The sequence below is a fragment of the Lampetra planeri genome, unplaced genomic scaffold (assembly GCF_965212315.1).
Source record: "Lampetra planeri unplaced genomic scaffold, kcLamPlan1.2.h2 scaffold_386, whole genome shotgun sequence".
NCBI classification, from domain to species: Eukaryota; Metazoa; Chordata; class Hyperoartia; order Petromyzontiformes; family Petromyzontidae; genus Lampetra; species Lampetra planeri.
The window spans coordinates 38,392-63,680 of NW_027615209.1; the positions used below are offsets into that span (position 1 = coordinate 38,392).

General features: G+C 56.4%; 1 protein-coding gene and 1 long non-coding RNA gene across 2 annotated transcripts; both read left to right on the top strand.

Annotated features, from left to right (window-relative positions):
* The first annotated feature begins 9,613 nt into the window (after positions 1 to 9,613).
* On the top strand, positions 9,614 to 14,291 carry LOC144741016 (uncharacterized). The gene has a single exon (XM_078623708.1). The coding sequence runs from the start codon at positions 10,086 to 10,088 to the stop codon at positions 11,472 to 11,474; it is 1,389 nt and encodes a 462-aa protein (XP_078479834.1). The 5' UTR covers positions 9,614 to 10,085; the 3' UTR covers positions 11,475 to 14,291.
* A 2,426-nt stretch (positions 14,292 to 16,717) lies between these two features.
* Positions 16,718 to 25,289, top strand: LOC144741014 (uncharacterized). Its single transcript, XR_013589850.1, has 5 exons — positions 16,718 to 17,501; positions 19,654 to 19,752; positions 20,360 to 20,499; positions 21,604 to 21,733; positions 25,260 to 25,289. It is a non-coding gene; the product is annotated as an uncharacterized LOC144741014 (long non-coding RNA).

A 25,289-nucleotide genomic window follows, 5' to 3' on the forward strand; every position in this document is an offset into this window, starting at 1 on the left:
AACGGGAGAGATTGTGATTGGAGGCGACGCGATTGGACCAACGACGTCCAATCGCGCGCCGGAGTCGGGTTGAGCGGGAGCTGGCCCTGACGGCATCTTGACGGCACCGTTGGGTGCAGGTCAGTTCTCGCTCCAGTTGCTCCTGTCCACCGTGTAGTGATCTCGTCGCGCCACTCGTGGGGGGTTACGGAAGCGAAGCCGCATTGACGAAGCTTCCAGCGTTGCGCTGAAAATGTGACGACGAAATCGAGCGGTTTTAAAATGGCGACAAAACGGCCGCCGTGAGCGGCCAAAGACCTCCACGCGCCGATAAAGAAGTCTTGCAACGCGCCTCCCCATAGAACGTAACGATGTGAGGGGTGGGGAGGGGTGGGGGAGTGCATCGTCAACCCCAACCACCACCGCGTGGCGTCCACCTTTCACCGCGATGGTGGCGCTCACAGAAAACTAAAACCACGAAACCGTAACGCAAAGGTCCCGGCATCACCCCCACGGTGCTGGCCGTGCCGGTGGTGGTTGTTGTGGTGGTGGTGGTGCTGGGGGGGGGTGGTGGTGGTTGTTGTAGTTGTGGTGCCGGGGGTGGTGGTGGTGCCGGGGGTGGTGGTGGTGGTGCCGGTGGTGGTGGTGCCGGGGGGTGGTGGTGGTGGTGCCGGGGGTGGTGGTTGTGGTGGGTGGCCGTGCTGATGCTGCTGTTGTGCCTCTGGGGCAGCAGGAACAGGAGGAGGCCGCTGGCCACGCCCACGATGGCCGCCACCGACACCCCAAGTGTCGGTGACTTCATCCCGACGCTTGTGCCAGGATAGGTGAACATTGAGGCCCCCGTGAATGGAGGAACGTCCGATTGCAGGAGGCCGCGGTGCAGGCCCAGCGGTTCCCGGCCCAGCGGTTCCCGGCCCAGCGGTTCCCGGCCCAGCGGTTCCCGGCCCAGCGGTTCCCGGCCCAGCGGTTCCCGGCCCAGCGGTTCCCGGCTGCGGCCATGGGCAGGGCCCTGGTCCTCCTCCTCCTCCTCGCCGCCACGTTTCTTGGCGTAGAGAAGCACCGTGACGACAAACGGACGGAGCCGGTGGCGGTGGCGCGGTCGCCGTCGTCGTTGTCGGGGTTGCCGGGCGGCAGGCAGGTGCGGAAGGGAGGGCCGTCGATGGCCTCGTCGTCGAAGGCGATGTCGACGGCCTTGTCGGGCCACGCGGGCGGGCGGGCTCGTCGGCTGCAGGCCGCACAGCTGCCTCTCTCGCTGCTGATCTCCACTCTGCAGCTGATTGAGCAGCAGCAGCAGCAGCACCCTGGTGACTCTCTCACTCCCCCCTCACTCCCTCTCGCCCCTCTCTCTCCCCCCCCCCTCCCTCTTTTTTTTGAGCAAATGGCTTATATAAAATTCGTGCGATATTATAAATATTCAAAACAAAATCAAAAGTCGTGTTCACGTTGTGCCGCTCCTTGTGGGCACGGGCGCAAAAGTCCACGCAGGCGGTGACCCCGGCAAACGGTCGACCCTCACCCTGGCCTAGCCGCCATTCACCAGCCACAACCTCGTGCCCCGCCTGGTTGCTGTAGGCTTGAGGGGCCAGTGTCTTGTACACCGGAGCAATCCGAGTGGCCAGGGCCTGAAGCCTGGACTCCAGTACCAACTCCGCTCGCTCTCTCCCCCCTCACTCGCCTTTTTTTTGTTGAGCAAATGGCTTTTATATACAAAGTGCAAGATGATAAAAAGTCAAAAAAACACTCAACAAGTCGTGCTCTGCCATTTGCGAAATACACGTGCGTGGAATACAAAAACAAAAATATATAACAAAGCGAGTGAAAAGAACAGGCGAGTGAAGATGACAAACCAAGAGGAGTTCTAAAGCGCCCCCCCGCTCTCCCGCGCTCTCTGCTCCCAAAGGGGCTCGCCAGTCCCACGTCGCCTCCGCCGCAGCCTCTCCGTTACCTGGGTCCACCACCCCGCGCCCCCCCCGCACCTCCCACTGCATCCCCCCCCCCCCACGGATGGCCGTGCGAGCCGGTCGCTGTTCGTCCGCCTCCTGTCGGCCCACGTGACGGCGCCGCACCAGGTGCATCATCATCATCACCGTCGCCCTCTCCAGGGCGGCGGTTTCCTCGGTGGCGCCCGCCGCCAGCGTGTCGTGCTGGTTGCGCGCCACCGCAGCAGCAGCAGCGTCGCCATTCAAGACGTCGCCCTCCTCCTCGTCATTGAAGTCGTCATCGTCCTCCTCGTCATTGAAGACGTCACCCTCCTCCTCCTCCTCGTCGTCGAAGACGTCGTCATTGAAGCCGCCGCCATGTCCACCGCGTGACCGTTGACCAGGTACTCTTTGACGAGCTCACGGTCCAGGGGTCGTCTTGGTGACCGAGAGCCAGCCGGTCACGGGGTCCACGACAAAAAACACCCACGGGGTCCTGCTCGGCTCCGGGCCCCCGCGATGCTCTACTGCGCGTTTTCACGCGTGGTCGACTTGATCTGCACCAACTGCTTCGGGAAGGGCCCCCGGGGTCATTCTCAGGGACGCCGATCGCAATCGTGAGCCGGCGGCGCTCCTTCTGCAACCGAGACTTGCCTTGCTCCACTTTGACCGTGCCCAGCAGCAGGGGTAGTAGTAGTAGTAGCAGCAGCAGCAGCATCCTGGCGGGGTACAGCCCCCTCATTTGATAGAAAAAATGATATCCACACCACGTCGACGGGGGAGTTGACGACCCAGGCGCTGATTGCAGGAGACTCCCTCTCACTCCCCCCCCCCTCACTCCCCCTCTCCCCCCCCCTCACTCTCTCTTCTTTGAAATTTTTCTTTCTGTGGATTTCACACCTGATGACGATTGCTTGTGTTGCAGTCAAAACGTCGTGATAATTTTTATTGTTTTACATTCATATCGTTACTTCCCTTCTACGTGACTTTACCGAAAGAACCAAGAATGTGAATCCCTGCAGTCACGAGAGAAGCTTTGAATCAAAGCGTAGCCTGCTCATTAAACTTGGTGACTGCCCTTCTGCACTCCCCTTACCCCCCACCCCTCTCCATCTCTCCTCGTGTCACAAGCAAGCCTCCTTTTGCCCATTTCACCAATTTGTTATTGCTGGGGTTGTTTTACACCTGATGATGGCACTTGTGTAGCGCCCGAAACGTCGGCACTTAATTCAACTTTACCAAGAGAACCAGAGTATCTAAACACACGGGCATCGTCAGGGTCGCGATCGAACCCACGCTCATCGAACCCACGCTCAGCGTGATACAGCTCGTGCCCCAGCTACCGTAGCCTGCTGCCACCCCGGATGCTGCAGCTCCCGCTGCTGCTGCTGCAGCTCCCGCTGCTGCTGCTGCAGCTCCCGCTGCTGCTGCTGCAGCTCCCGCTGCTGCTGCTGCAGCTCCCGCTGCTGCTGCTGCAGCTCCCGCTGCTGCTGCTGCAGCTCCCGCTGCTGCTGCTGCTGCTGCAGCAGCCTCAGCTCCAGGTACATCCCCAGCTGCGGGTCCAGCTCCGGCTGCTGAAACCGCTCCTGCAGCTGCTGCAGCTCCCGCTGATGCAGCTGCTGCAGCTCCAACTGTTGCCGCTCGAACTCCTGCTGCAGCTCCAGCTCCAGCTCCTGCAGCTGCTGCTGCTGCAGCTCCAGCTCCTGCGGCTGCTGCTGAAACTCCTGCTGCTCGCTGCAGCTCCAGCTCCTGCAGCTCCCGCTGCTGCTGCTGAAACTCCTGCTGCTGCTGCAGCTCCAGCTCCTGCTGTTGCAGCCACTGCACTGATGGAGTTTCAGCTCCAGGTGCAGCTCCAGGCCTGGGTCCACCTGCTGCTGCTGAACCCGCTCCTGCAGCTGCTGCTGCTGCTGCTGCAGCTGCTCCCCCCCCCCCTCACTCCCTCTCTCTCCCCGCCCTCACTCCCTCTCGCTCTCCCCACTCACTCCCTCTCGCTCTCCCCACTCACTTCCTCTCGCTCTCCCCACTCACTCCCTCTCTCTCTCTCCCCCCTCACTTCCTCTCGCTCTCCCCACTCACTCCCTCTCTCTCTCCCCCCTCACTTCCTCTCGCTCTCCCCACTCACTCCCTCTCGCTCTCCCCACTCACTCCCCTCTCTTTTCTTTCCTTGGCTGTGGTTTCACTGGATAGTAGATGGGGACAGTGGGAATCTCGTTCATCCATTCGTGCGCGTCACTAATTAGATGACGAGGCATTTGGCTGTTTCTTCTTCTAGTTCCCCGTATGGTGTTTGGGTCGGGTACCCGTTTGAGGTAAACTATTCGGATGTTTGAAAAAGATGGATCTGCTGCCAACCCTAAAGGGTAGGCCGCGACCAGGCAGGGTTCCACCGTAACATTCCATTGATTTTTTTTCCTCTAATTATCCTTTTGTCCAAGATCGCCATATCCGTACAGAACCTTCCATCACCTTAATCATGGCAATTTTTACCCATGCGTTAGACAGTCCAACTTTTTTTGTTACTATGTTGTTAAGAGTGCACCGACCCCCACGGGCAGATATGATTAATGCTTCCGTTCTTATTACTTTGTTTGGATATTTTGTTTCGAGATACGTTTGCATTTTTTTTGTCATTAGCGTATTTTTTTACTTTGAAATGGTATGTTAGAGCTAATGAACGAGATTCCCAGGGTATTGATACATCAATGACCAGAACATCAGTATCGTTTACTAAAATTACATCCAGTTTTGGTTTGTTGGTGTCGCTAGGTAATGTTGGTTCTATGATAATTTGCCAGTTTAGTTTTTGTGCGGCTGTTGCTAGAACTTGCACTATAGTATCGTGTCTTGCAATTCTTGCGTAATGGCTACGATCACATTTTTGCAAGCTATGGGCCAAGGTCTCTTCAGAAATTTGAAGACGTCACCCCCTCCTCCTCCTCCTCCTCGTCGCCATTGAAGACGTCGCCCTACTCCGTTATGCTCATGTCAGAGGCCTCCACATGGTCACTGCGCACACACACAGGACACAAAAGACAAATTATTCCCACCAAATCAAAACTTTTTAATCGTCCCCATAGCAAAAACACGCGCACCTCTAGCTCGGACACACAGGGGCAAGTGCCGTGAGAAGCTCTGCAATAAAAGCCATTTGCTCAAAAAGATAAAGTGCTAGATTATAAAAGGTAAACCAAACAAATCGAGACAAGTCGTGCTCTGCCATTTGCGAAATGCACGTGCGTGGAATTCTACCAAAGCAAGTGAAGAGAACACGCGAGTGAAGATCAGTTCTCCGGTGTCGTGGGCGCCGGCCGCCGCCAGCGTGTCGTGCTGGTTGCGCGCCACCCGCAGCAGCAGCGTCATTGAAGACGTCACCCTCCTCCTCGTCGTCGTCATTGAAGACGCTGTCACCAGCCGCTGCGTGTGCCGGCGCTCCGCTTCGTGCAGCAGCAGCAGGAGGGCGAACTGCTCTGCGTTCTGGAGACGCCGGCGCAGGTCCGCCGCCTCCCGCTCCTCTCCTTCCCCTCCTCCTCCTCCCCCCCTCGCCGCTAGCGCCCGGCGCCGCCCCACCCACCGCCCCGCCGCGTCTCTGCCACGCCCGCGATGGCGCCGTCCGAGGGCGATGCCCGGAGCCGGTCGTTGTCGACATCGTTGGCTTCTTCCGGGTCGTCCCGCCTGCGGCCCGGAGCCGGTGCACCTCCTCCGGGGCCTGCTGGCGACGCGGCTGCGGCACCACGATACATCTGTGTACCACCAGGCAGCGCTGGTGGTGGGTGGTGGGAACGCAGCGGTGGTGCTGGCGGGCGCCCTCCTGATCGGCGTCCACGTACTCCTCTCCTGCAGCCTCCTCGGCACTCAAGTTCGTTGTCGGGTAATACTTGTCTCTCTCTCTCTCACTCGCCTGACTCCGGAGTGTCTCACTCGCCACTCCGCTCACTCGCTCTTGTTTTCATAATCAACGATTTTTGGGTTCAGATCGCGTTATTTACAAATGTGTCGTAACCCTCCACCACCCGACACGGCCAATCGGTAAAAAAGTGTCACGTTGACAAAAGACAAATAGTTCACTGCTGTAGCCCACCGGTGTGTTGAAGCGTGAATCCACAACATTTACAATTTGAGTTGTACGACGTTTCGCTGGTAATTGCATCCAGCATCATTGGGCAAACCCTCACTCTCCTTTTTTTTGTTGAGCAAATGGCTTTTATTACAAAGTGCCAGATTATAAAAAGTCAAAAAAACACTCAAAACAAATCAAAACAAGTCAAAAGTCGTCGTGCTCTGCCATTTGCTAAATACACGTGAGTGGAATACAAAAACAAAAATATATAACAAAGCGAGTGAAAAGAACAGGCGGTTGAAGATCACAAACCAAGATGAGTCTAAAGCGCCCCCCCCCCCCTCCTCTCGGCAGAAGCGGCCTGGTGGCCGTCCACGCTCTCCCGCGCTCTCTGCTCCCGAAGGGGCTCGCCAGTCCCACGTTGCCCACCACGCCCCTCGTGACCTGCCGCAGCCTCTCCCTGACTGGGGTCCACCACCCCGAGAGCCCTCCCTTCCCCCCCGCGGATGGCCGTCGCGAGCCGGTTGCTGTTCGTCCGCCCTCCTATCGGCCCACGTGATGGCGCCGCACCAGGTGCATCATCACCAGGTGCATTGTCAACACCGTCGCCCTCTCCAGGGCGGCGGTCTCCTCGGTGGCGCCCGCCGGGCCGGCTGCCGCCAGCGTGTCGTGCTGCTGGTCACGTGCCACCCGCAGCAGCAGCAGCAGCAGCGTCGCCATTGAAGACGTCGCCCTCCCCCCTCCTCGTCGTCATTGAAGACGTCGCCCGCCGCCATGTCCACCGCGTGGCCGTTGACCAGGTACTCTTTGACGAGCTCACGGTCCAGGGTCGTCTTGGTGACCGAGAGCCGCCACCCGGTCACGGGGTCCACGACAAAAACACCCACGGGGTCCTGCTCGGCTCCGGGCCCCGCGATGCTCTACTGCGCGTTTTCACGCGGTGGTCGACTTCACCTGAACAAACTGCTTCGGGAAGGGCCCCCGGGGTCATTCTCAGGGATGCCGATCGCAATCGTGAGCCGCCAGCGCTCCATCTGCAACTGAGACTTGCCTTCCTCCACTTTGACTGTGCCCAGCAGCAGGGGTAGTAGTAGCAGTAGCAGCAGCAGCATCCTAGTGAGGTATAGCCCCCTCATTTTGCAGACAAAAAAAATGATATCCACACCACGTCGACGGGGGAGTTGACGACTCAGGCGCTGATTGCAGGAGACTCGCTCTCTCCCCCCTCCCCTCTCCCCCCCTCGCTTCCTCTCTCTCCCCCCCCCCCTCGCTCCCTCTCTCTCGCCGTTGGCGTCCGCGATGTCGGCGTCGCCCCGCGTGATGCATGACGTCGCGCCATGCATCATGAAAAACATCGCGTCTTGTTTCACGCACGACGTGGCGCAATGCGTCATAAGTGACGCCGCCCGCGACACTGACGTCGTTGCCCGCGACATGCGGTCGCGTCGCGGGGGCGACGCCGACCCGCATGTCCCAGCGATGACTTCTTCTTTTTGGGGGTCCTTGCTCCACCTTCCGATCAGCAGCAGAGACATCAGCAGCGACATTACCTCCCGTGGACTGGTGGCCTGATTGATACGAAGCTAAGCCTAATTGTCATAACTGCACACATTAACATAACTGCAAGCATTCGCATAAAATAATAAGATTATCTCTGTGATGATTATAATTAATGCAATAGCATAATTTCCGCGAATTACGCATTTTTCCAAATTTATTAATTAATTATTATTTTTATCAAAATTTCATAACCCGACCATATACAACAGGGTCTCTGCCGATGTCAAGTGAACGTGTCCGCAATAAAGTGCCATCTCTCTCTCCCCTCACTCCCTCTCTCTCTCCCCTCACTCACGCACCTCTCTCTCTCCTCGCTCACTCTCTCTCTCTCCCCTCGCTCACCTCACTCTCTCTCCCCTCACTCACACTCTCCCTCCTCACTCGCTCACTCACTCTCTCTCCCCCTCACTCACGCACTCTCTCTCTCCCCCCTAACTCTCTCCCCCCTCACTCGCTCACTCACTCTCTCCCCTCGACTCACTTTCTCCCCCCTCACTCGCTCACTCACTCTCTCCCCTCACTCACACTCTCCCCCCCCTCACTCGCTCACTCTCTCTCTCCCCTCACTCACTTTCTCCCCCCTCACTCGCTCACTCACTCTCTCTCCCCTCACTCACGCTCTCCCCACTCACTCACTCTCTCCCCCCTCACTCGCTCACTCACTCTCTCTCCCCTCACTCACACTCTCCCCCCTCACCTCGCTCACTCACTCTCTCTCCCCTCACTCACGCACTCTCTCTCCCCCCTCACTCTCTCTCTCCCCCCTCACTTGCTCACTCACTCTCCACTCGCTCACTCACTCTCTCCCCTCACTCACGCACTCTCTCTCCCCCTCACTCACGCACTCTCTCTCTCCCCTCACTCACTCTCTCCCCCCCCTCACTCGCTCACTCACTCTCTCCCCCCTCACTCACGCACTCTCTCTCTCTCTCCCCCCTCACTCACTCTCTCTCTCCCCCCCTCAGTGGAAACAAGAAGATGCTCGGTGTATTCGGCCACTTTGTTTCGTTCATCATTTCGTAAATGTTTTTTTTTTACTGGGCTTTATGTAACCCTCCCCCCCCCCCTCTAGCTCGCTCTTTTTTTTTCGATCAATGGCTCCCCCCTCACTCCCCCTCTCTCTCCCCCCCTCACTCCGCCTCTCTCTCCCCCCCTCACTCACTCTCTGTTTTGTTTTTTGAGCAAATGGCTTTTATATAAAAATTGTGCCATATTATAAAGAGTTCAAAAAATACTCAAACAAATCAAAAATAAATGTGCGCGTGCAATAAATACGAAAACAAAGTGAAAACAAGTGAAGATAAAAAAAAAACTACGAGTATTTAAAATCGACGGCGCCGCCCCCCTAGCGCCGCCAGTGGCGGCCCACGTGACGCAGCAGCAGCAACAGCGTCGCCATTGAAGACGTCACCCTCCTCCTCCTCATTGAAGACGTCACCCTCCTCGTCGCCATTGAAGACGTCACCTCCTCCTCATTGAAGACGTCACCCTCCTCCTCATTGAAGACGTCACCCTCCTCCTCCTACTTGTCATTGAAGATGTCACCCCTCCTCCTCCTCCTCATTGAAGACGTCACCCTCCTCCTCCTCGTCGCCATTGAAGACGTCACCCTCCTCCTCCTCGTCGCCATTGAAGACGTCACCCTCCTCCTCCTCGTCGCCATTGAAGACGTCACCCTCCTCCTCCTCGTCGCCATTGAAGACGTCGCCCTCCTCCTCCTCGTCGCCATTGAAGACGTCACCCTCCTCCTCCTCCTCCTCGTCATTGAAGACGTCACCCTCCTCATCGTCATTGAAGACGTCACCCTCCTCCTCGTCGTCATTGAAGACGCCGTCACCAGCCGCTCCGTGTGTCGGCGCTCCGCTTGGTGCAGGAGGGCAAACCGCTCGGCGTTCTGGAGACGCTGGCGCAGGTCCCCTTCCTCCTCCCCCCTCGCCGCCACCACCAGCCGTCGAGCGGGACCCGCCCCGCCGCGTCTCTGCCACGCCCGCGATGGCGCCGTCCGAGGGCGGCGCCCGGAGCCAGTAGTTGTCGACGTCGTCGGCGGCTTCCGCGGCGCGTCTCTGCCGCCGAAAATCGACCGCCGCTGCCCGCCAGCAGCTGCTCCGGCCGATTCACAGTCGGGCGGCGGTGAAGACGACGACGACGACGCTCAGCGGCGACGCCGTCTGGGTCGGCCGCCTCTCTCTTTTTTTTAATACGCTTAAAGTTTAAGCAAATGGCTTTTAATAAAAAGTGTCAATTAGAAAAAATCCAAAAAAAGACTCGAAACGAATCAAATCAAAAGTCGTGCTCTGCCATTTGCTAAATAAATGTGCGCGTGCAATAAATACAAAAACAAAGTGAAAACAAGTGAAGATTAATAAAAACTACGATTGTTTAAAACCTTTACGGCGCCGCCCCCCTAGCGCCGCCGGTGCCGTCCCACGTGACGCAGCAGCAGCAGCACAGCAGCAGGCCGCCCTCTCCAGGGCGTCGCCCGTGTCGTGGGCGCTCGCCAGGCCGGCCGCCGCCACCAGCGTGGGAGTGCTGGTGGCGCGCCAGCCGCACCAGCAGCGTCGCCATTGAAGATGTCACCCTCCTCCTCCTCCTCGTCATTGAAGACGTCGCCCTCCTCCTCCTCGTCATTGAAGATGTCACCCTCCTCCTCCTCCTCGTCATTGAAGACGTCGCCCTCCTCCTCCTCGTCATTGAAGATGTCGCCCTCCTCCTCCTCGTCATTGAAGATGTCACCCTCCTCCTCCTCCTCGCCATTTAAGACGTCGCCCTCCTCCTCCTCGTCATTGAAGACGTCGCCCTCGCCATTGAAGACGTCGCCCTCCTCCTCCTCGTCATTGAAGATGTCACCCTCCTCCTCCTCGTCATTGAAGACGTCACCCTCCTCCTCCTCCTCGTCATTGAAGACGTCGCCCTCCTCCTCGTCATTGAAGATGTCGCCCTCCTCCTCGTCATTGAAGATGTCACCCTCCTCCTCCTCCTCCTCGCCATTTAAGACGTCGCCCTCCTCCTCCTCGTCATTGAAGACGTCGCCCTCGCCATTGAAGACGTCGCCCTCCTCCTCGTCATTGAAGACGTCGCCCTCCTCCTCCTCCTCGTCATTGAAGACGTCACCCTCCTCCTCCTCCTCGTCATTGAAGACGTCGCCCTCCTCCTCCTCGTCATTGAAGATGTCGCCCTCCTCCTCCTCGTCATTGAAGATGTCACCCTCCTCCTCCTCCTCGCCATTTAAGACGTCGCCCTCCTCCTCCTCGTCATTGAAGACGTCGCCCTCGTCATTGAAGACGTCGCCCTCTTCCTCCTCGCCATTGAAGACGTCGCCCTCTTCCTCCTCGCCATTGAAGACGTCGCCCTCTTCCTCCTCGCCATTGAAGACGTCGCCCTCCTCCTCGTCATTGAAGACGTCGCCCTCCTCCTCCTCGTCATTGAAGACGTCGCCCTCTTCCTCCTCGCCATTGAAGACGTCGCCCTCTTCCTCCTCGCCATTGAAGACGTCGCCCTCCTCCTCGTCATTGAAGACGTCGCCCTCCTCCTCGTCATTGAAGACGTCGCCCTCTTCCTCGCCATTGAAGACGTCGCCCTCCTCCTCCTCGCCATTGAAGACGTCGCCCTCCTCCTCCTCGCCATTGAAGACGTCGCCCTCGTCATTGAAGACGTCGCCCTCCTCCTCCTCGCCATTGAAGACGTCGCCCTCCTCCTCCTCGCCATTGAAGACGTCGCCCTCCTCGCCATTGAAGACGTCGCCCTCCTCGTCATTGAAGACGTCGCCCTCTTCCTCCTCGTCATTGAAGACGTCGCCCTCTTCCTCCTCGTCATTGAAGACGTCGCCCTCCTCCTCCTCGTCATTGAAGACGTCGCCCTCCTCCTCCTCGTCATTGAAGACGTCGCCCTCCTCGTCCCGCTCGCTGCTAGTGCCCGGCGCCACCAGCAGCTCTGGCCTGTTCATGCACCGGCGGCGGTGAAGACGACGCGATGTTGACTACCTCGCCTGGTATACGATCCTGACGACGCCTGCGTGGAGTGCCCGAGCACAGGTGCCAGCCTGCCAGCGCACAAGCGAACGAGTGTCGCCAGAGCTCCAGAGTACGAGCGCCAGCGCCGCCAAGCCCCGCCGGGCGCCACCCAGCGACCGAGTCTCTCCACGAACGGCATCGGGCCGACGCCGCTCATCTCCCAGCAGAGAAAGTCTCGTGGCTGTCGCCCCGCGTGGGCCAGAGGTAAACTCTGAGCCGTTCGTATCACCCCCCCCCCCCACTCGCAAACCCAAGGAAGCGCACGCACGCACACGTCTACATTCCCAGGGCGTGCAAGAATGTGATGTTGCTGCTGCAATTGAAGGGTTTCTCTGGTGCCGTGCCAAGTTTGCAGTACAATCCGTGCTGTATGCACACCGTTCGCATTGTTGCCTTGTCGTGCCGAGTCGCGCCGAGTGCCTTTGCTCCTATCAGACCAATTTTGCAGTGGAAGCAACAGGTTGTTGTTGTTGTGGGCAGGTCGCTTCTAAAAACGAGGGCCGTATAGCTGCTCAAGCGGGCTTGGCCTCGGATTTCACTGCAGCAGCAGCTTCCTGTGGCCTCGTGACGTCACCTCCCCCCCCCCCCCCCCCCCCCCCCCCCCCTCACTCACTCGCCGTGGCGGGCGGCGACGCAAGCAGCGTCGCCGCTGCGGACGGCGTCGCGAGCTGCCTCTCGCGCGCAGCCACCGCGGCGTCGAGGGCGGCCGCGGTGACGGTGACGTCGGCGTCGCGGGCGCATTGGGCGACGTCGCCTCCTTTTGGAGGGGTCCATGATCGCCCTTCCGATCATCGGCAGCAGAGACTTCAGCAGCGACATCACCTCCCGTGGACTGGTGGCCACGGGAGCTAATGACAGGTCGGGTGACGGTGGAGTCTGCCGCTGAAGCGAGCGTCCAGAGTCAACGAGACGGCTCGGGAAGGAGGGCGTGGAATTCTACCAAAGCAAGTGAAGAGAACAAGCGAGTGAAGATCACTTCTCCGGTGTCTTGGACGCCAGCCCCGGCCGGCGCCAGCGTGTCGTGCTGGTTGCGCGCCACCAGCAACAGCAGCAGCAGCAGCGTCATTGAAGACGTCGCCCTCCTCCGCCTCCCGCTCGCCGCTAGCGCCCGGCGCCGCCAGCAGTTCTGGCCTGTTCATGCACCGGCGGCGGTGAAGACGACGCGATGTTGACTACCTCGCCTGGTATACGATCCTGACGACGCCTGCACAGGTGCCAGCCTGCCAGCGCACACCACATAATGTGGTGTTGTGGTCGGTGCAGTGTGGCGAGTGTGGTGAGGCGAATGTGGTGTGATTAGCGTGGTGCCTCATAGTACTCTTCGATTGTTGTCTCCTGCGGCAGAACACAACGATCACGTAACTCACTCGCCGCTTTATATTTCTTCCACGTAATACACAGTGGCCAGGTAACTGTGTATTGGCAAAATCGACCCCGGATAACACACAGACGTTCTTATTTTCTCAGCAACCATATATATAGTTCTAGACTTGAAGCTTTCGTGACTGCAGGCAAAAAATGAAATTAAAATTAATAGATTCCAAGAACACAGGATGAGATGTTGCTATCCTTTGTGCAAGCACTTCCAAGAGTTCATGAACAGTGAGCCTGGTGAAATTTGGGGAGCGCATCGTCAGTAGTGACCCTTTGGTTCCCAGGGTGTTTCGGCCTTTCACACTATGCACCCTCCCCAAAGGCGGCCAGCGACAGGGTGATCAATCCTACGCTTGCGTCCCATTCCCAATTAGTCATAGGAGTTGCCTTGTTGTTGATAGCCAACATCCCATGGGACTAAGCATGGCAGGGGCGTCCTCCCCCCTGAGTCGAGCGTTGTTGACCGCATACCTCCTGGCACTCTCACTTCTGGGCCTAGCTGGGGTATTGCCTCCGAAACGTCGTGATTTTTATTGTTTTATTTTTATTAATTTTTTACCTACATGGTGACTTTACCGAAAGAACTAAGAGAATGAATCCCTGCAGTCACGAAAGCTTTAAATCGAAATTTAATTCGGTCACAGTTCCTATGACCACTGTTTCATTGCTTTTTTATTTTGGTGATTTTTGAAAAGTTTTTCAGTTTGGCCATGTTTGTAGTACGGAGTTAGACTGATGGCCTTAATCTAAGTTGTCTTGTGGTTGTTGGTGTTGTTGTTGTTTGACTTGCATCCCACTGGGATTTTTGCACACAGCGTTGGTGTACGGTGATTTTTTTCTGCAATATTTTGCTTTTCTTGGATTTTCTGTTTGCACTTAGTCACATATTCACTTTAAGATGTTTTCGTGTTCATTTTTTTTGTTTGTTGCGGTTGCACCCGATTTCAAGAGCCGAATGGCTCACAGGGCTACACCTAATACGTGAACTTGAACTTGAGGATGCGTGAGGGGTGGTCCCTCCGGAGGTTGCTGAGGGGAGAGGTGGGACATGAGAAAGGTGGCAGCAGGAAGTGACGTCATAGCACAGGTTGTATTGGTTTAGCCATGTTTGTTGTAGTACAGAGTTAGACTGATGGCCTTAATCCAAGTTGTCTTGTGGTTGTTGTTGTTGTTGTTGTTTGACTTGCATCCCACTGGATTTGTGCACACAGCGTTGATGTACGGTGCTTTTTCTGCAATATTTTGCTGTCTTTTCTTGGATTTTCTGTTTGCACTCGGTCACTTTAAGATGCTTTTTTGTTCGTGTTTTTGTTTGTTTGTTTGCGGTTGCACCCGATTCAAGAGCCGAATGGCTCACAGGGCTTGTACCTAATAAATGAAACTTGAAAATAACTGAACTTGAACTTATCCCCCTTGACAACAACACCGACTCAAAAGACAAAGATCCCCCCCCCCCCCATCGCAGCCAGCTGGGGGAGCCAGGTGCCCTGAGCGAGTTAGCCCAACACACGTGTAGTGAGGTGTTCCCACAGACTCACTCGGAGACGCAGATAAGTTGAGAGGCTTCCGCCAAAGGTTTATCAAGCATCTAACAATGACACACACCAGGGTATACAACTTCCCAGGTTTATTCGGTAAAGTCCCGTAGGTAAAAATTTAAATTAATAAAAGTAAAATAAAAAAAATTCACGACGTTTCGGAAGCAACACAAACCTCCGTCTTCAGGTGGAACCGTCAGAGCCACGACAGCTGTATCAAGTAAATGAGAGAACCAAAGAAATGCCACCCCGTATATATAATGGTTGAGGGGGGGGGGAAGGGCCAGGAACGGCACACTTTTTTTAAACCCTTTATATTAAGTTCACTTGCTTGCGCGCTTACGACCGTGCAAATCTTTCGGTCGTTTTTTAAACCCACTTCCCGTGATCCAATCGAGCTGACATTTTGCACACAGACTCGTTGTGCGTGACCATTTATTTTCGTGAAAATTTCTGTTCCAAAATTTTACACTTTTTAGGCAAAAAAAAAATTACATTTAATTGCCTTAATGGTGGCAGGCAATCATCTGACCCATAGGTGGCAGCCATCTCAAGCCAGAGGACGAGAGGACTCTAGCCGCCCGTTTCAAAGACCAATGTGGGCTGGGTTGGTGGCCCATTGAACACGCATATCAAGGATTTCTACTGGTAGGAACGAAGTGAACCAACCTACAATAGATTATATCGTCCGTCTGTCCGATGTCCAATTAGGTGTATCAACATCGCCCCCTACTGCAAACACTTGGCAGGACCCTACAAAAACCTTTAGACTCAGTGAGGCTTTCCTGGCTAAACAAGTGTCATAATACATGATGTTTATTCTTTGGTTATTCGTTCCTACCAGCCCACCCCGCAGGGACCTGTTTGTGAAAAACTTTGTTTTTAATCCTTTATATTAAGTTCGCTCGCTTGCGCCGCTTACGACCGTGCAAATCTTTCGGTCGTTTTTGAACCCACTTCCCGTGATCCAATCGAGCTGACATTATGCACACAGACTCGTTGTGCGTGACTATTAATGTTCGTGAAAAAAAAATTCCCAAAATTTTTACACTGTTTGGGGAAAACAAATTAAATATTTAATTGACCCATAGGTGGTAGCCATCTCAAGCCAGAGGACGAGAAGACTCTAGCCGCCACGCATATAGAGGATTTATAGTGAAACACTTTGTTTTTACGGGTTAATTTTTATTTAACCAAAAGGCTGTAACAAAACCTTGAAGGGGTGACAGCCCCTTCACCCGTACTCGATGGGAGACACCCCTATAGCACTATCCCCTGACTCTCCTATTTCCAGTCCTCCGCTACGAGTGCTAGGGGGGGAGGCTGTCTGATCCGGTCCCTGGTCAACCACGGATCCCGGCACCCAGCTAACCCGGCAGTGCTCTTATATATTTTAGAAAAAAAAATTTTTACCTACGTAATAGGAATTTTTTTATATCATTATTTTATTTCTATTTTTTTTAAACCAATAAAATTAAAAAAATAGAAATAAAATAATTATTTTAATTATTTTATTTCTAATTATTTTATTTCTATAATAATAACTAACTTTTAACATTTTATTTCCATCATTATTTTAATTTCTACCTACGTGACTTTACCGAAAACAACCTCGGGGTCTCCTTGGTTCTTTCGGTAAAGTCACGTTAGAAGGAAAGTAATAAAATAATAAAAAGAAAACCATAAACCAAATTTCGATGTAAAGCTTTCGTGACTGCAGGGATTCATCTTCTTGGTTCTTTCGGTAAAGTCACGTAGAAGGGAAGTAATAAAATAATAAAAATAAAACCATAAACCAAATTTCGATGTAAAGCTTTCGTGACTGCAGGGATTCATCTTCTTGGTTCTTTCGGTAAAGTCACGTAGAAGGGAAGTAATAAAATAATAAAAATTAAACATAATAAAACATTTCTCACGACGTTTCGGCCACAACGCAAGCAGCCGTCCTCAGGTGAAAACCAGGTCTGTCGAGGCGACAGCGTCTGAATGAAACAGCACACGTGCTTCATGAATCCCTGCAGTCACGAAAGCTTTAAATCGAAATACTACACTAATGAAATACTACACTAATGAAATACTACACTAATGAAATACTACACTAATGAAATACTACACTAATGAAATTAAACAATTGCTACCGAAATCAATATATGGTATTTCACACCCCGTTGGATGAACAAGCGAAATAACACTGATGCTGATGATAATATAAAGTTGCATCTTCTTGGTTCTTTCGGTAAAGTAACGTAGAAGGGAAATAATAAAATAATAAAAATTAAACATTTAAATAAAATTCTCACGACGTTTCGATTCCTCTCGCCGTTGACAATAATGCGGGAATCGACAACAGAGAATCGAAACCCTGCGTAATCGACACCCGACTCCACTGCTATCGACTCCCCGTGGATGACTCCCGCCATTAACCCCGTCGTTATCACGCCGAATCGATTCCGATTATATTTACACATTCAAATCGATTCCCATTGAAAACAATCTAAGCGAATCGCTGCTCTCGATTCCTTTCCTCAGCTCCCCCCTCCCCACAACGCAAACCAATGCGGGAATCGACGGGTAGTAATCGCACCTAGTAATCGACAATCCGACTCCACCGCTGTCGACTCCCCCGTGGACATCTCCCGCCATTTAACGTCGCCCTGAGGAGATTTTTCGAGTCTCAACAACGGGAGATGTTTAAGCGCAGCAAGAGGAACTTCAGACGCCGCAACGCCTCCTCCTCCTCGTCCGGCGAGGATGGCGGTGGCGGAGACGGCGGTGGCGGAGACGGCGACAAATCCGACCCCGAGGGGGCACCCCCCCCCCAGGCGGCGAGCCGCGCCGCCCCCGCCGAGAACGGCGCAACGAACCCGGCGGCGGCGCTAGGCAAGGCAGGCCCCGCCTCGGTGAGTAGGCCGCAGGCCGTCCATCGTTGACGCTGAGGGTGGCGGTGGTGGCCTCGGGGTGGCGGGAGGAGGAAACGGCGGGAGGAGAAGGCGGCCGCCCGTGTCCGCTGTGGCGGTGGTGACGAAAGCCGCGAATTTGCTGAGCTTCCAGGATGAGGTGGAAGGTAAGAGGGTGTTGGGTGAATGGGTTGAGTGGCGAGTCGGTGAGTGGAGTGGGTGAGGTGGGGTGGGTGAGGTGGGTTTAGGTGATGTGGGGTGAGGCCAGTGGGTGAGTGGGTGGATGAGGTGGGGTGGGTGAGGTGGGGTGAGGTGGGGTGGGGTGAGGTGAGGTGGGGTGAGTGGGGTGTATGGGTGAGGTCGGGTGTATGGGTGAGGTGAGGTTGGTGAGGTGGGGTGGGTTTAGGTGATGTGGGGTGAGGTCGGTGGGTGGGTGGGTGAGGTGGGGTGGGTGAGGTGGGTTTAGGTGATGTGGGGTGAGGTCAGTGGGTGAGTGGGTGAGGTGGGGTGGGTGAGGTGGGTGGGTTTAGGTGATGTGGGGTGAGGCCAGTGGGTGAGGTGAGGTGGGGTGGGCGAGGTGGGGTGGGTGAGGTGGGGGTGCGGTGGGGGTGGGGTGCGGTGAGGTGATGTGGGTTTAGGTGATGTGGGGTGAGGTGGGGTGGGGCGGTTTTAGGTGATGTGGGGTGAGTGGGTGGTTGGGTGGGTGGGTGAGTGAGTGGGTGGGTGGGTGGTTGAGTGGGTGGATGGTTGAGTGGGTGGGTGGGTGGTTGGTTGGTTGGGTGGGTGGGTGGTTGGTTGGGTGGGTGGGTGGTTGGTTGGGTGGGTGGGTGGTTGGTTGGGTGGGTGGGTGGTTGGTTGGGTGGGTGGGTGGTTGGTTGGGTGGGTGGTTGGGTGGGTGGTTGGGTGGGTGGATGGGTGGTTGAGTGGGTGGATGGGTGGTTGAGTGGGTGGATGGGTGGTTGAGTGGGTGGATGGGTGGTTGAGTGGGTGGATGGGTGGTTGAGTGGGTGGGTGGGTGGTTGAGTGGTTGGGTGGGTGGTTGAGTGGTTGGGTGGGTGGTTGGTTGGGTGGGTGGTTGGTTGGGTGGGTGGTTGGGTGGGTGGGTGGTTGGGTGGGTGGGTGGTTGGGTGGGTGGGTGGTTGGGTGGGTGGGTGGTTGAGTGGGTGGGTGGGTGGTTGAGTGGGTGGGTGGGGTGGTTGAGTGGGTGGGTGGGTGGTTGAGTGGGTGGGTGGGTGGTTGAGTGGGTGGTTGGGTGGGTGGGTGGTTGAGTGAGTGGGTGAGTGAGTGAGTGGGTGGGTGGTTGGGTGGGTGGGTGGCTGGGTGGTTGAGTGAGTGGGTGGTTGAGTGGGTGGGTGGTTGGGTGGGTGGGTGTTGGGTGGCTGGGTGGTTGAGTGGGTGGGTGGTTGGGTGGCTGGGTGGTTGAGTGAGTGGGTGGTTGGGTGGTTGAGTAGGTGGGTGGTTGGGTGGCTGGGTGGTTGAGTGAGTGGGTGGTTGAGTGGGTGGGTGGTTGGGTGGGTGGGTGGGTGGTTGAGTGAGTGGGTGGTTGGGTGGCTGGGTGGTTGGGTGGCTGGGTGGTTGGGTGGCTGGGTGGTTGAGTGAGTGGGTGGGTGAGTGAGTGGGTGGGTGGTTGGGTGGTTGAGTGAGTGGGTGGGTGAGTGGGTGGGTGGGTGGTTGGGTGGTTGAGTGGGTGGGTGGGTGGCTGGGTGGGTGGTTGGGTGGATGGGTGGTTGAGTGAGTGGGTGGTTGAGTGGGTGGGTGGTTGGGTGGGTGGGGTGGTTATGGTGGCTGGGTGGTAGAGTGAGTGGGTGGGTGAGTGGGTGGGTGGTTGGGTGGTTGAGTGGGTGGGTGGTTGGGTGGGTGGGTGGTTGGGTGGCTGGGTGGTTGAGTGAGTGGGTGGTTGAGTGGGTGGGTGGTTGGGTGGCTGGGTGGTTGAGTGAGTGGGTGGTTGAGTGGGTGGGTGGGTGGGTGGCTGGGTGGTTGAGTGAGTGGGTGGGTGAGTGGGTGGGTGGGTGGGTGGGTGAGTGGGTGGGTGGGTGGTTGAGTGGTTGGGTGGCTGGGTGGTTGAGTGAGTGAGTGGGTGGTTGGGTGGGTGGTTGGGTGGCTGGGTGGTTGAGTGAGTGGATGGGTGAGTGGGTGGGTGGTTGAGTGGGTGGTTGGGTGGCTGGGTAGTTGAGTGAGTGGGTGGGTGGTTGGGTGGCTGGGTGGTTGAGTGGGTGGGGTGGTTGGGTGGTTGAGTGGGTGGGTGGTAGAGTGGTTGAGTGGGTGGGTGGGTGGTTGGGTGGGTAGTTGAGTTTGAACAGACTCTCCCCCCCGCCCCAGACGTGGAGCTGGAGGTGTTCCAGTTGAAGCGTCCCAGCTACAGCCGCAAAGTGGCGCGACAGCTCAAGAAGGATTACGAAGATGAGCGCGGAGAGCCGGGTGAGAGGTTCCTCGCAGCAGCAGCAGCGGCGTCAATATCATCATCATCAGTAGCAAGCATCTTCATCAGTAGCAGCATCATCATCAGCATCATCATCAGTAGCATCATCTTCATCAGTAGCATCATCTTCATCAGTAGCATCGTCATCATCAGTAGTATCATCATCAGTAGTATCATCATCAGTAGTATCATCATCATCATCCGTAGCATCATCATCAGTAGCATCATCATCAGTAGCATCATCATCATCTGTATCATCATCTTCATCAGCAGCAGCATCATCAGTAGTATCATCATCATCATCAGTAGTATCATCATCAGTAGCATCATAACCATCAGTAGCAGTGTCATCTAGTAGCAGCATCATCATCAGTAGCAGCATCACATCAGTAGCATCACATCAGTAGCAGTGTCATCATCAGTAGCATCATCATCCGTAGGCATCATCAGTAGCATCATCCGTAGCATCATCAGCATCTGTAGCATCATCATCCGTAGCATCATCATTAGTAGCATCACATTAGTAGCAGTGTCATCATCAGTAGTATCACCACCACATCAACCACCCCTCCCAGCGCCGCGCTCACTCCACGTTCCCATGGGCAGGAGACGCTACGGCCGCTGTGAAACCTGCGGGCGAGGTGCAGGAGGGTGAGGCGGCCGACAACGCAGCGGCGGTGGTGATGGTGGCGGTGATGGTGGACAGTGCGGAGGGCGCAGTGGTGGTGGATGAGGCGGGGGGCAAGGTAGGGTGGTGGTGGTGGCGGTGATGGTGGCGGTGATGGTGGTGATGATGGTGGTGATGGTGGTGATGATGATGGTGGCGGTGATGGTGGCGGTGATGGTGGTGGTGGTAATGGTGGTGATGGTGGCGGTGATGGTGGCGGTGATGGTGGCGGTGATGGTGGTGGTGAAGGTGGTGATGGTGGTGGTGATGATGATGATGGTGGTGGTGGTGGTGATGATGGTGGTGATGGTGGTGATGATGATGGTGGTGGTGATGATAATGATGGTGGACATGATGGTGGTGGTGGTGGTGATGATGGTGGTGATGGTGATGATGATGGTGGTAGTGGTGATAACGATGGTGGACGTGATGATGGTGGTGGAAGCGATGGTGGTGGTGGTGGTGGTAGCGATGGCGGTGAGTGAGTGAATGAGTATGTGGGTGAATGAGTGAGTGTGTAAGTGGGTGAATGAGTGAGGGTGAGTGTGTTAATGAGTGAATAATTTAATGTGCGAGTGGGGTGAATGAGTGTACGAGTTAGTGAATGAGGGGGCGGGTGAGTGAGTGAGGGGGTGAATGAGTGAGTGTGTGAATAAGTGAGTGTGTGTGGGTGAGTGGGTGGGTGAGTGGGTGGGTGGGTTGGTGAGTGGGTGGGTGGGTTGGTGAGTGGGTGGGTGGGTGAATGAGTGGGTGAGTGGGTGGGTGAGTGGGTGAGTGGGTGGGTGAGTGGGTTGGTGAGTGGGTGAGTGAGTGGGTGGGTGGGTGGGTGAGTGGGGTGGGTGAGTGGGTGGGTGAGTGGGTGGGTGGGTGGGTGAATGAGTGGGTGGGTGGGTGTGAGGTGAGTGAGTGTGAGGTGAGTGAGTGTGAGGTGAGTGAGTGTGAGGTGAGTGAGTGGGTGGGTGAGTGAGTGAGTGGGTGAGTGAGTGGGTGAGTGAGTGAGTGAGTGGGTGAGTGGTTGGGTGAGTGGGTGGGTGAGTGTATGAGTATGTGAGTGAGTGTGAGGTGAGTGAGTGAGTGTCTGTGTACCACAGTGCCGGGCCTTCCATAGGCTCCTCGCAGCACTTGCCCCAGCAGTCTTGTTAGACGCTAGCCGGGGGACCTTTGTCTTTCTTTGGTGGACAAGGTGGAGGTGAGTGGTGTTGGACGAGGTGGACAAGGAGGACGAGTCGGGGTGAGCGAGGCGAACGGGAAAGCGGCGGTGAGCGGTGCAATCCTCACCGCTCCACTCGTACCGCTGACGTCACTCAAGCCTGGTGAGTGTGTGGTGAGTGTGTGTGAGTGTGTGGTGGTGTGAGTGTGTGGTGAGTGTGTGGTGAGTGTGTGGTGGTGGTGAGTGTGTGGTGAGTGTGTGGTGAGTGTGTGGTGAGTGTGTGGTGGTGGTGAGTGTGTGGTGAGGTGTGTGGTGAGTGTGTGGTGGTGGTGAGTGTGTGGTGAGTGTGTGGTGGTGGTGAGTGTGTGGTGAGTGTGTGGGTGGTGAGTGTGTGGGAGTGTGTCGTGAGTGAGTGTGGTGTGTGATTGTGGTGGTGTGTGTGGTGAGGTGAGTGTGTGTGTGTGGTGAGGTGAGTGAGTGTGTGTGGTGAGGTGAGTGTGTGTGGTGGTGAGTGCGTGGTGTGTGTGTGTGGTGTGGTGAGTGCGTGGTGTGTGTGTGTGTGTGTGGTGTGTGTGTGTGTGGTGGTGAGTGTGTGGTGGTGGTGAGTGTGTGGTGATTGTGTGGTGGTGGTGAGTGTGTGGGTGGTGAGTGTGTGGGGAGTGTGTCGTGAGTGAGTGTGGTGTGTGGTGAGGTGAGTGTGTGTGTGTGGTGATTGCGTGTGTGGTGTGGTGAGGTGAGGTGAGTGTGGTGAGGTGAGTGAGTGTGTGTGGTGAGGTGAGTGAGTGTGTGGTGAGTGAGTGTGTGTGTGGTGAGGTGAGTGAGTGTGTGGTGTGGTGAGTGTGTGTGGTGAGGTGTGTGTGTGTGTGGTGAGGTGAGTGTGTGTGTGGTGGTGAGTGTCTCGTGTGTGTGGTGGTGTGTGGTGAGTGAGTGTGTGGTGAGTGAGTGTGTGTGGGAGTGTGGTGAGTGAGTGTGTGGTGGTGAGTGTGTGGTGAGGTGTGTGTGTGTGGTGAGGTGTGTGTGTGTGGTGAGGTGTGTGTGTGTGTGGTGAGGTGTGTGTGTGTGTGGTGAGGTGTGTGTGTGTGTGGTGAGGTGAGTGAGTGTGTGGTGAGGTGAGTGTGTGTGGTTAGTGTGTGGTGGTGAGTGTGGGGGTGGCGGGGGTGGAGTGTGCGGTGTGTGTGTGGTGGTGTGTGTGTGGTGGTGAGTGTCTCGTGTGTGTGGTGGTGTGTGGTGAGTGAGTGTGTGGTGAGTGAGTGTGTGTGGTGAGTGAGTGTGGTGTGTGTGTGGTGGTGAGTGTCTCGTGTGTGTGGTGGTGTGTGGTGAGTGAGTGTGTGTGGTGTGTGTGAGTGTGGTGAGTGAGTGTGTGTGGTGTGTGTGAGTGTGGTGAGTGAGTGTGGTGTGTGTGTGGTGGTGAGTGTCTCGTGTGTGTGGTGGTGTGTGGTGAGTGAGTGTGTGTGGTGTGTGTGAGTGTGGTGAGTGAGTGTGGTGCGTGTGTGGTGGTGAGTGTCTCGTGTGTGTGGTGGTGTGTGGTGAGTGAGTGTGTGGTGAGTGAGTGTGTGGTGTGTGTGAGTGTGGTGAGTGAGTGTGGTGTGTGTGTGGTGGTGAGTGTCTAGTGTGTGTGGTGGTGTGTGGTGAGTGAGTGTGTGGTGAGTGAGTGTGTGTGGTGTGGTGAGTGAGTGTGTGGTGAGTGAGTGTGTGTGAGTGTGGTGAGTGAGTGTGGTGTGTGTAGTGAGTGTGTGTGGTGAGTGAGTGTGTGGTATGTGTGTGTGTGTGTGTGAGTGAGTGTGTGTGGTGTGTGTGTGTGGTGTGTGTGTGTGTGTGGTGAGAGTGTGTGTGGTGTGTGTGAGTGTGGTGAGTGAGTGTGTGTGGTGTGTGTGAGTGTGGTGTGTGTGGTGAGTGAGTGTGTGTGGTGAGTGAGTGTGTGGTATGTGTGTGTGTGTGTGTGGTGTGTGTGAGTGTGGTGAGTGAGTGTGTGTGTGTGCGAGTGTGTGGTGGTAGTGTGTGGTGGTGGTCAGGGTCGTGTGTGGTGGTGTGTGTGTGTGGTGAGTGAGTGTGTGGTGAGTGAGTGTGTGGTGTGTGTGAGTGGTGAGTGTGTGGTGGTGAGTGAGTGAGTGTGTGGTGTGTGTGTGTGGTGAGTGAGTGTGTAGTGGTGAGTGAGTGTGTGGTGTGTGTGAGTGGTGAGTGTGTGGTGTGGAGTGAGTGAGTGTGTGGTGTGTGTGGTGAGTGAGTGTGTAGTGGTGAGTGAGTGTGTGGTGTGTGTGAGTGGTGAGTGTGTGTGAGTGGTGAGTGTGTGGTGGTGAGTGAGTGAGTGTGTGGTGATGAGTTGTGGTGGTGTGTGTGGTGAGTGAGTGTGTGGTGGTGAGTGAGTGTGGTGTGTGTGTGGTGGTGTGTGTGTGAGTGAGTGAGTGTGTGGTGATGAGTGTGTGGTGGCGCTTGTGGTGAGTGAGTGTGTAGTGGTGAGTGAGTGTCTAGTGAGTGTGGTGGTGTGTGGTGATCGGTGAATCCTCACCATCCCTCTCCTCCCTCCCTCCCCTCCCTCTCCTCCCTCTCCTCCCTCCCCCTCCCTCTCCTCTCCTCCATCTCCTCCCTCCCCTCCCTCCCCTCCCACCCCACCCTCTCCTCCCTCCCCCCTCCCTCTCCTCCCTCCCCTCCCTCTCCTCTCCTCCATCCCCTCCCTCCCCTCCCTCCCCCTCCCTCTCCTCCCTCCCCTCCCTCTCCTCCCTCCCCTCCCTCTCCTCTCCTCCATCTCCTCCCTCCCCTAACTCCCCTCCCTCCCCTCCCTCCCCTCCCTCTCCTCCCTCCCCTCCCTCTCCTCCCCTCCCCTCCCTCCCCTCCCTCTCCTCTCCTCCATCTCCTCCCTCCCCTAACTCCCCTCCCCTCCCCTCCCTCCCCCTCCCTCTCCTCCCTCCCCTCCCTCTCCTCCCTCCCCTCCCTCTCCTCTCCTCCATCTCCTCCCTCCCCTAACTCCCCTCCCTCCCCTCCCTCTCCTCCCTCTCCTCCCTCCCCTCCCTCCCCTCCCTCCCCTCCCTCTCCTCCCTCCCCTCCCTCTCCTCCCTCCCCTCCCTCTCCTCCCTCTCCTCCCTCCCCTCCCTCTCCTCTCCTCCATCTCCTCCCTCCCCTAACTCCCCTCCCTCTCCTCCCCTCCCTCCCCTCCCTCTCCTCCCTCTCCTCCCTCTCCTCTCCTCCATCTCCTCCCTCCCCTAACTCCCTCCCTCTCCTCCCCTCCCTCCCCTCCCTCTCCTCCCTCTCCTCCCTCTCCTCTCCTCCATCTCCTCCCTCCCCTAACTCCCCTCCCTCTCCTCTCCTCCATCTCCTCCCTCCCCTAACTCTCCTCCCTCTCCTCTCCTCCCCTCACCTCTCCTCCCTCCCCTCCCTCCCCTCCCTCCCCTCCCTCCCCTCCATCTCCTCCCTCCCCTCCCTCCCCTCCCTCTCCTCCCTCCCCTCCCTCTCCTCTCCTCCATCTCCTCCTCCCCTCCCTCTCCTCCCTCTCCTCCCTCCCTCCCCTCCATCTCCTCCCTCCCCTCCCTCCCCTCCCTCTCCTCCTCTCCTCCCTCTCCTCTCCTCCATCTCCTCCCTCCCCTAACTCCCCTCCCTCTCCTCCCCTCTCCTCCCCTCACCTCTCCTCCCTCCCTCCCCTCCCTCCCCTCCCTCCCCTCCATCTCCTCCCTCCCCTCCCCCCCCTCCTGCAACAGGTGAGATCCCTGACGCGGCGTTCATCCACG

Bases quoted from the DNA above. Each gene is read 5' to 3' on its own strand.
- LOC144741016 (XM_078623708.1), top strand. From the start codon at position 10,086: ATGTCACCCTCCTCCTCCTCCTCGTCATTGAAGACGTCGCCCTCCTCC.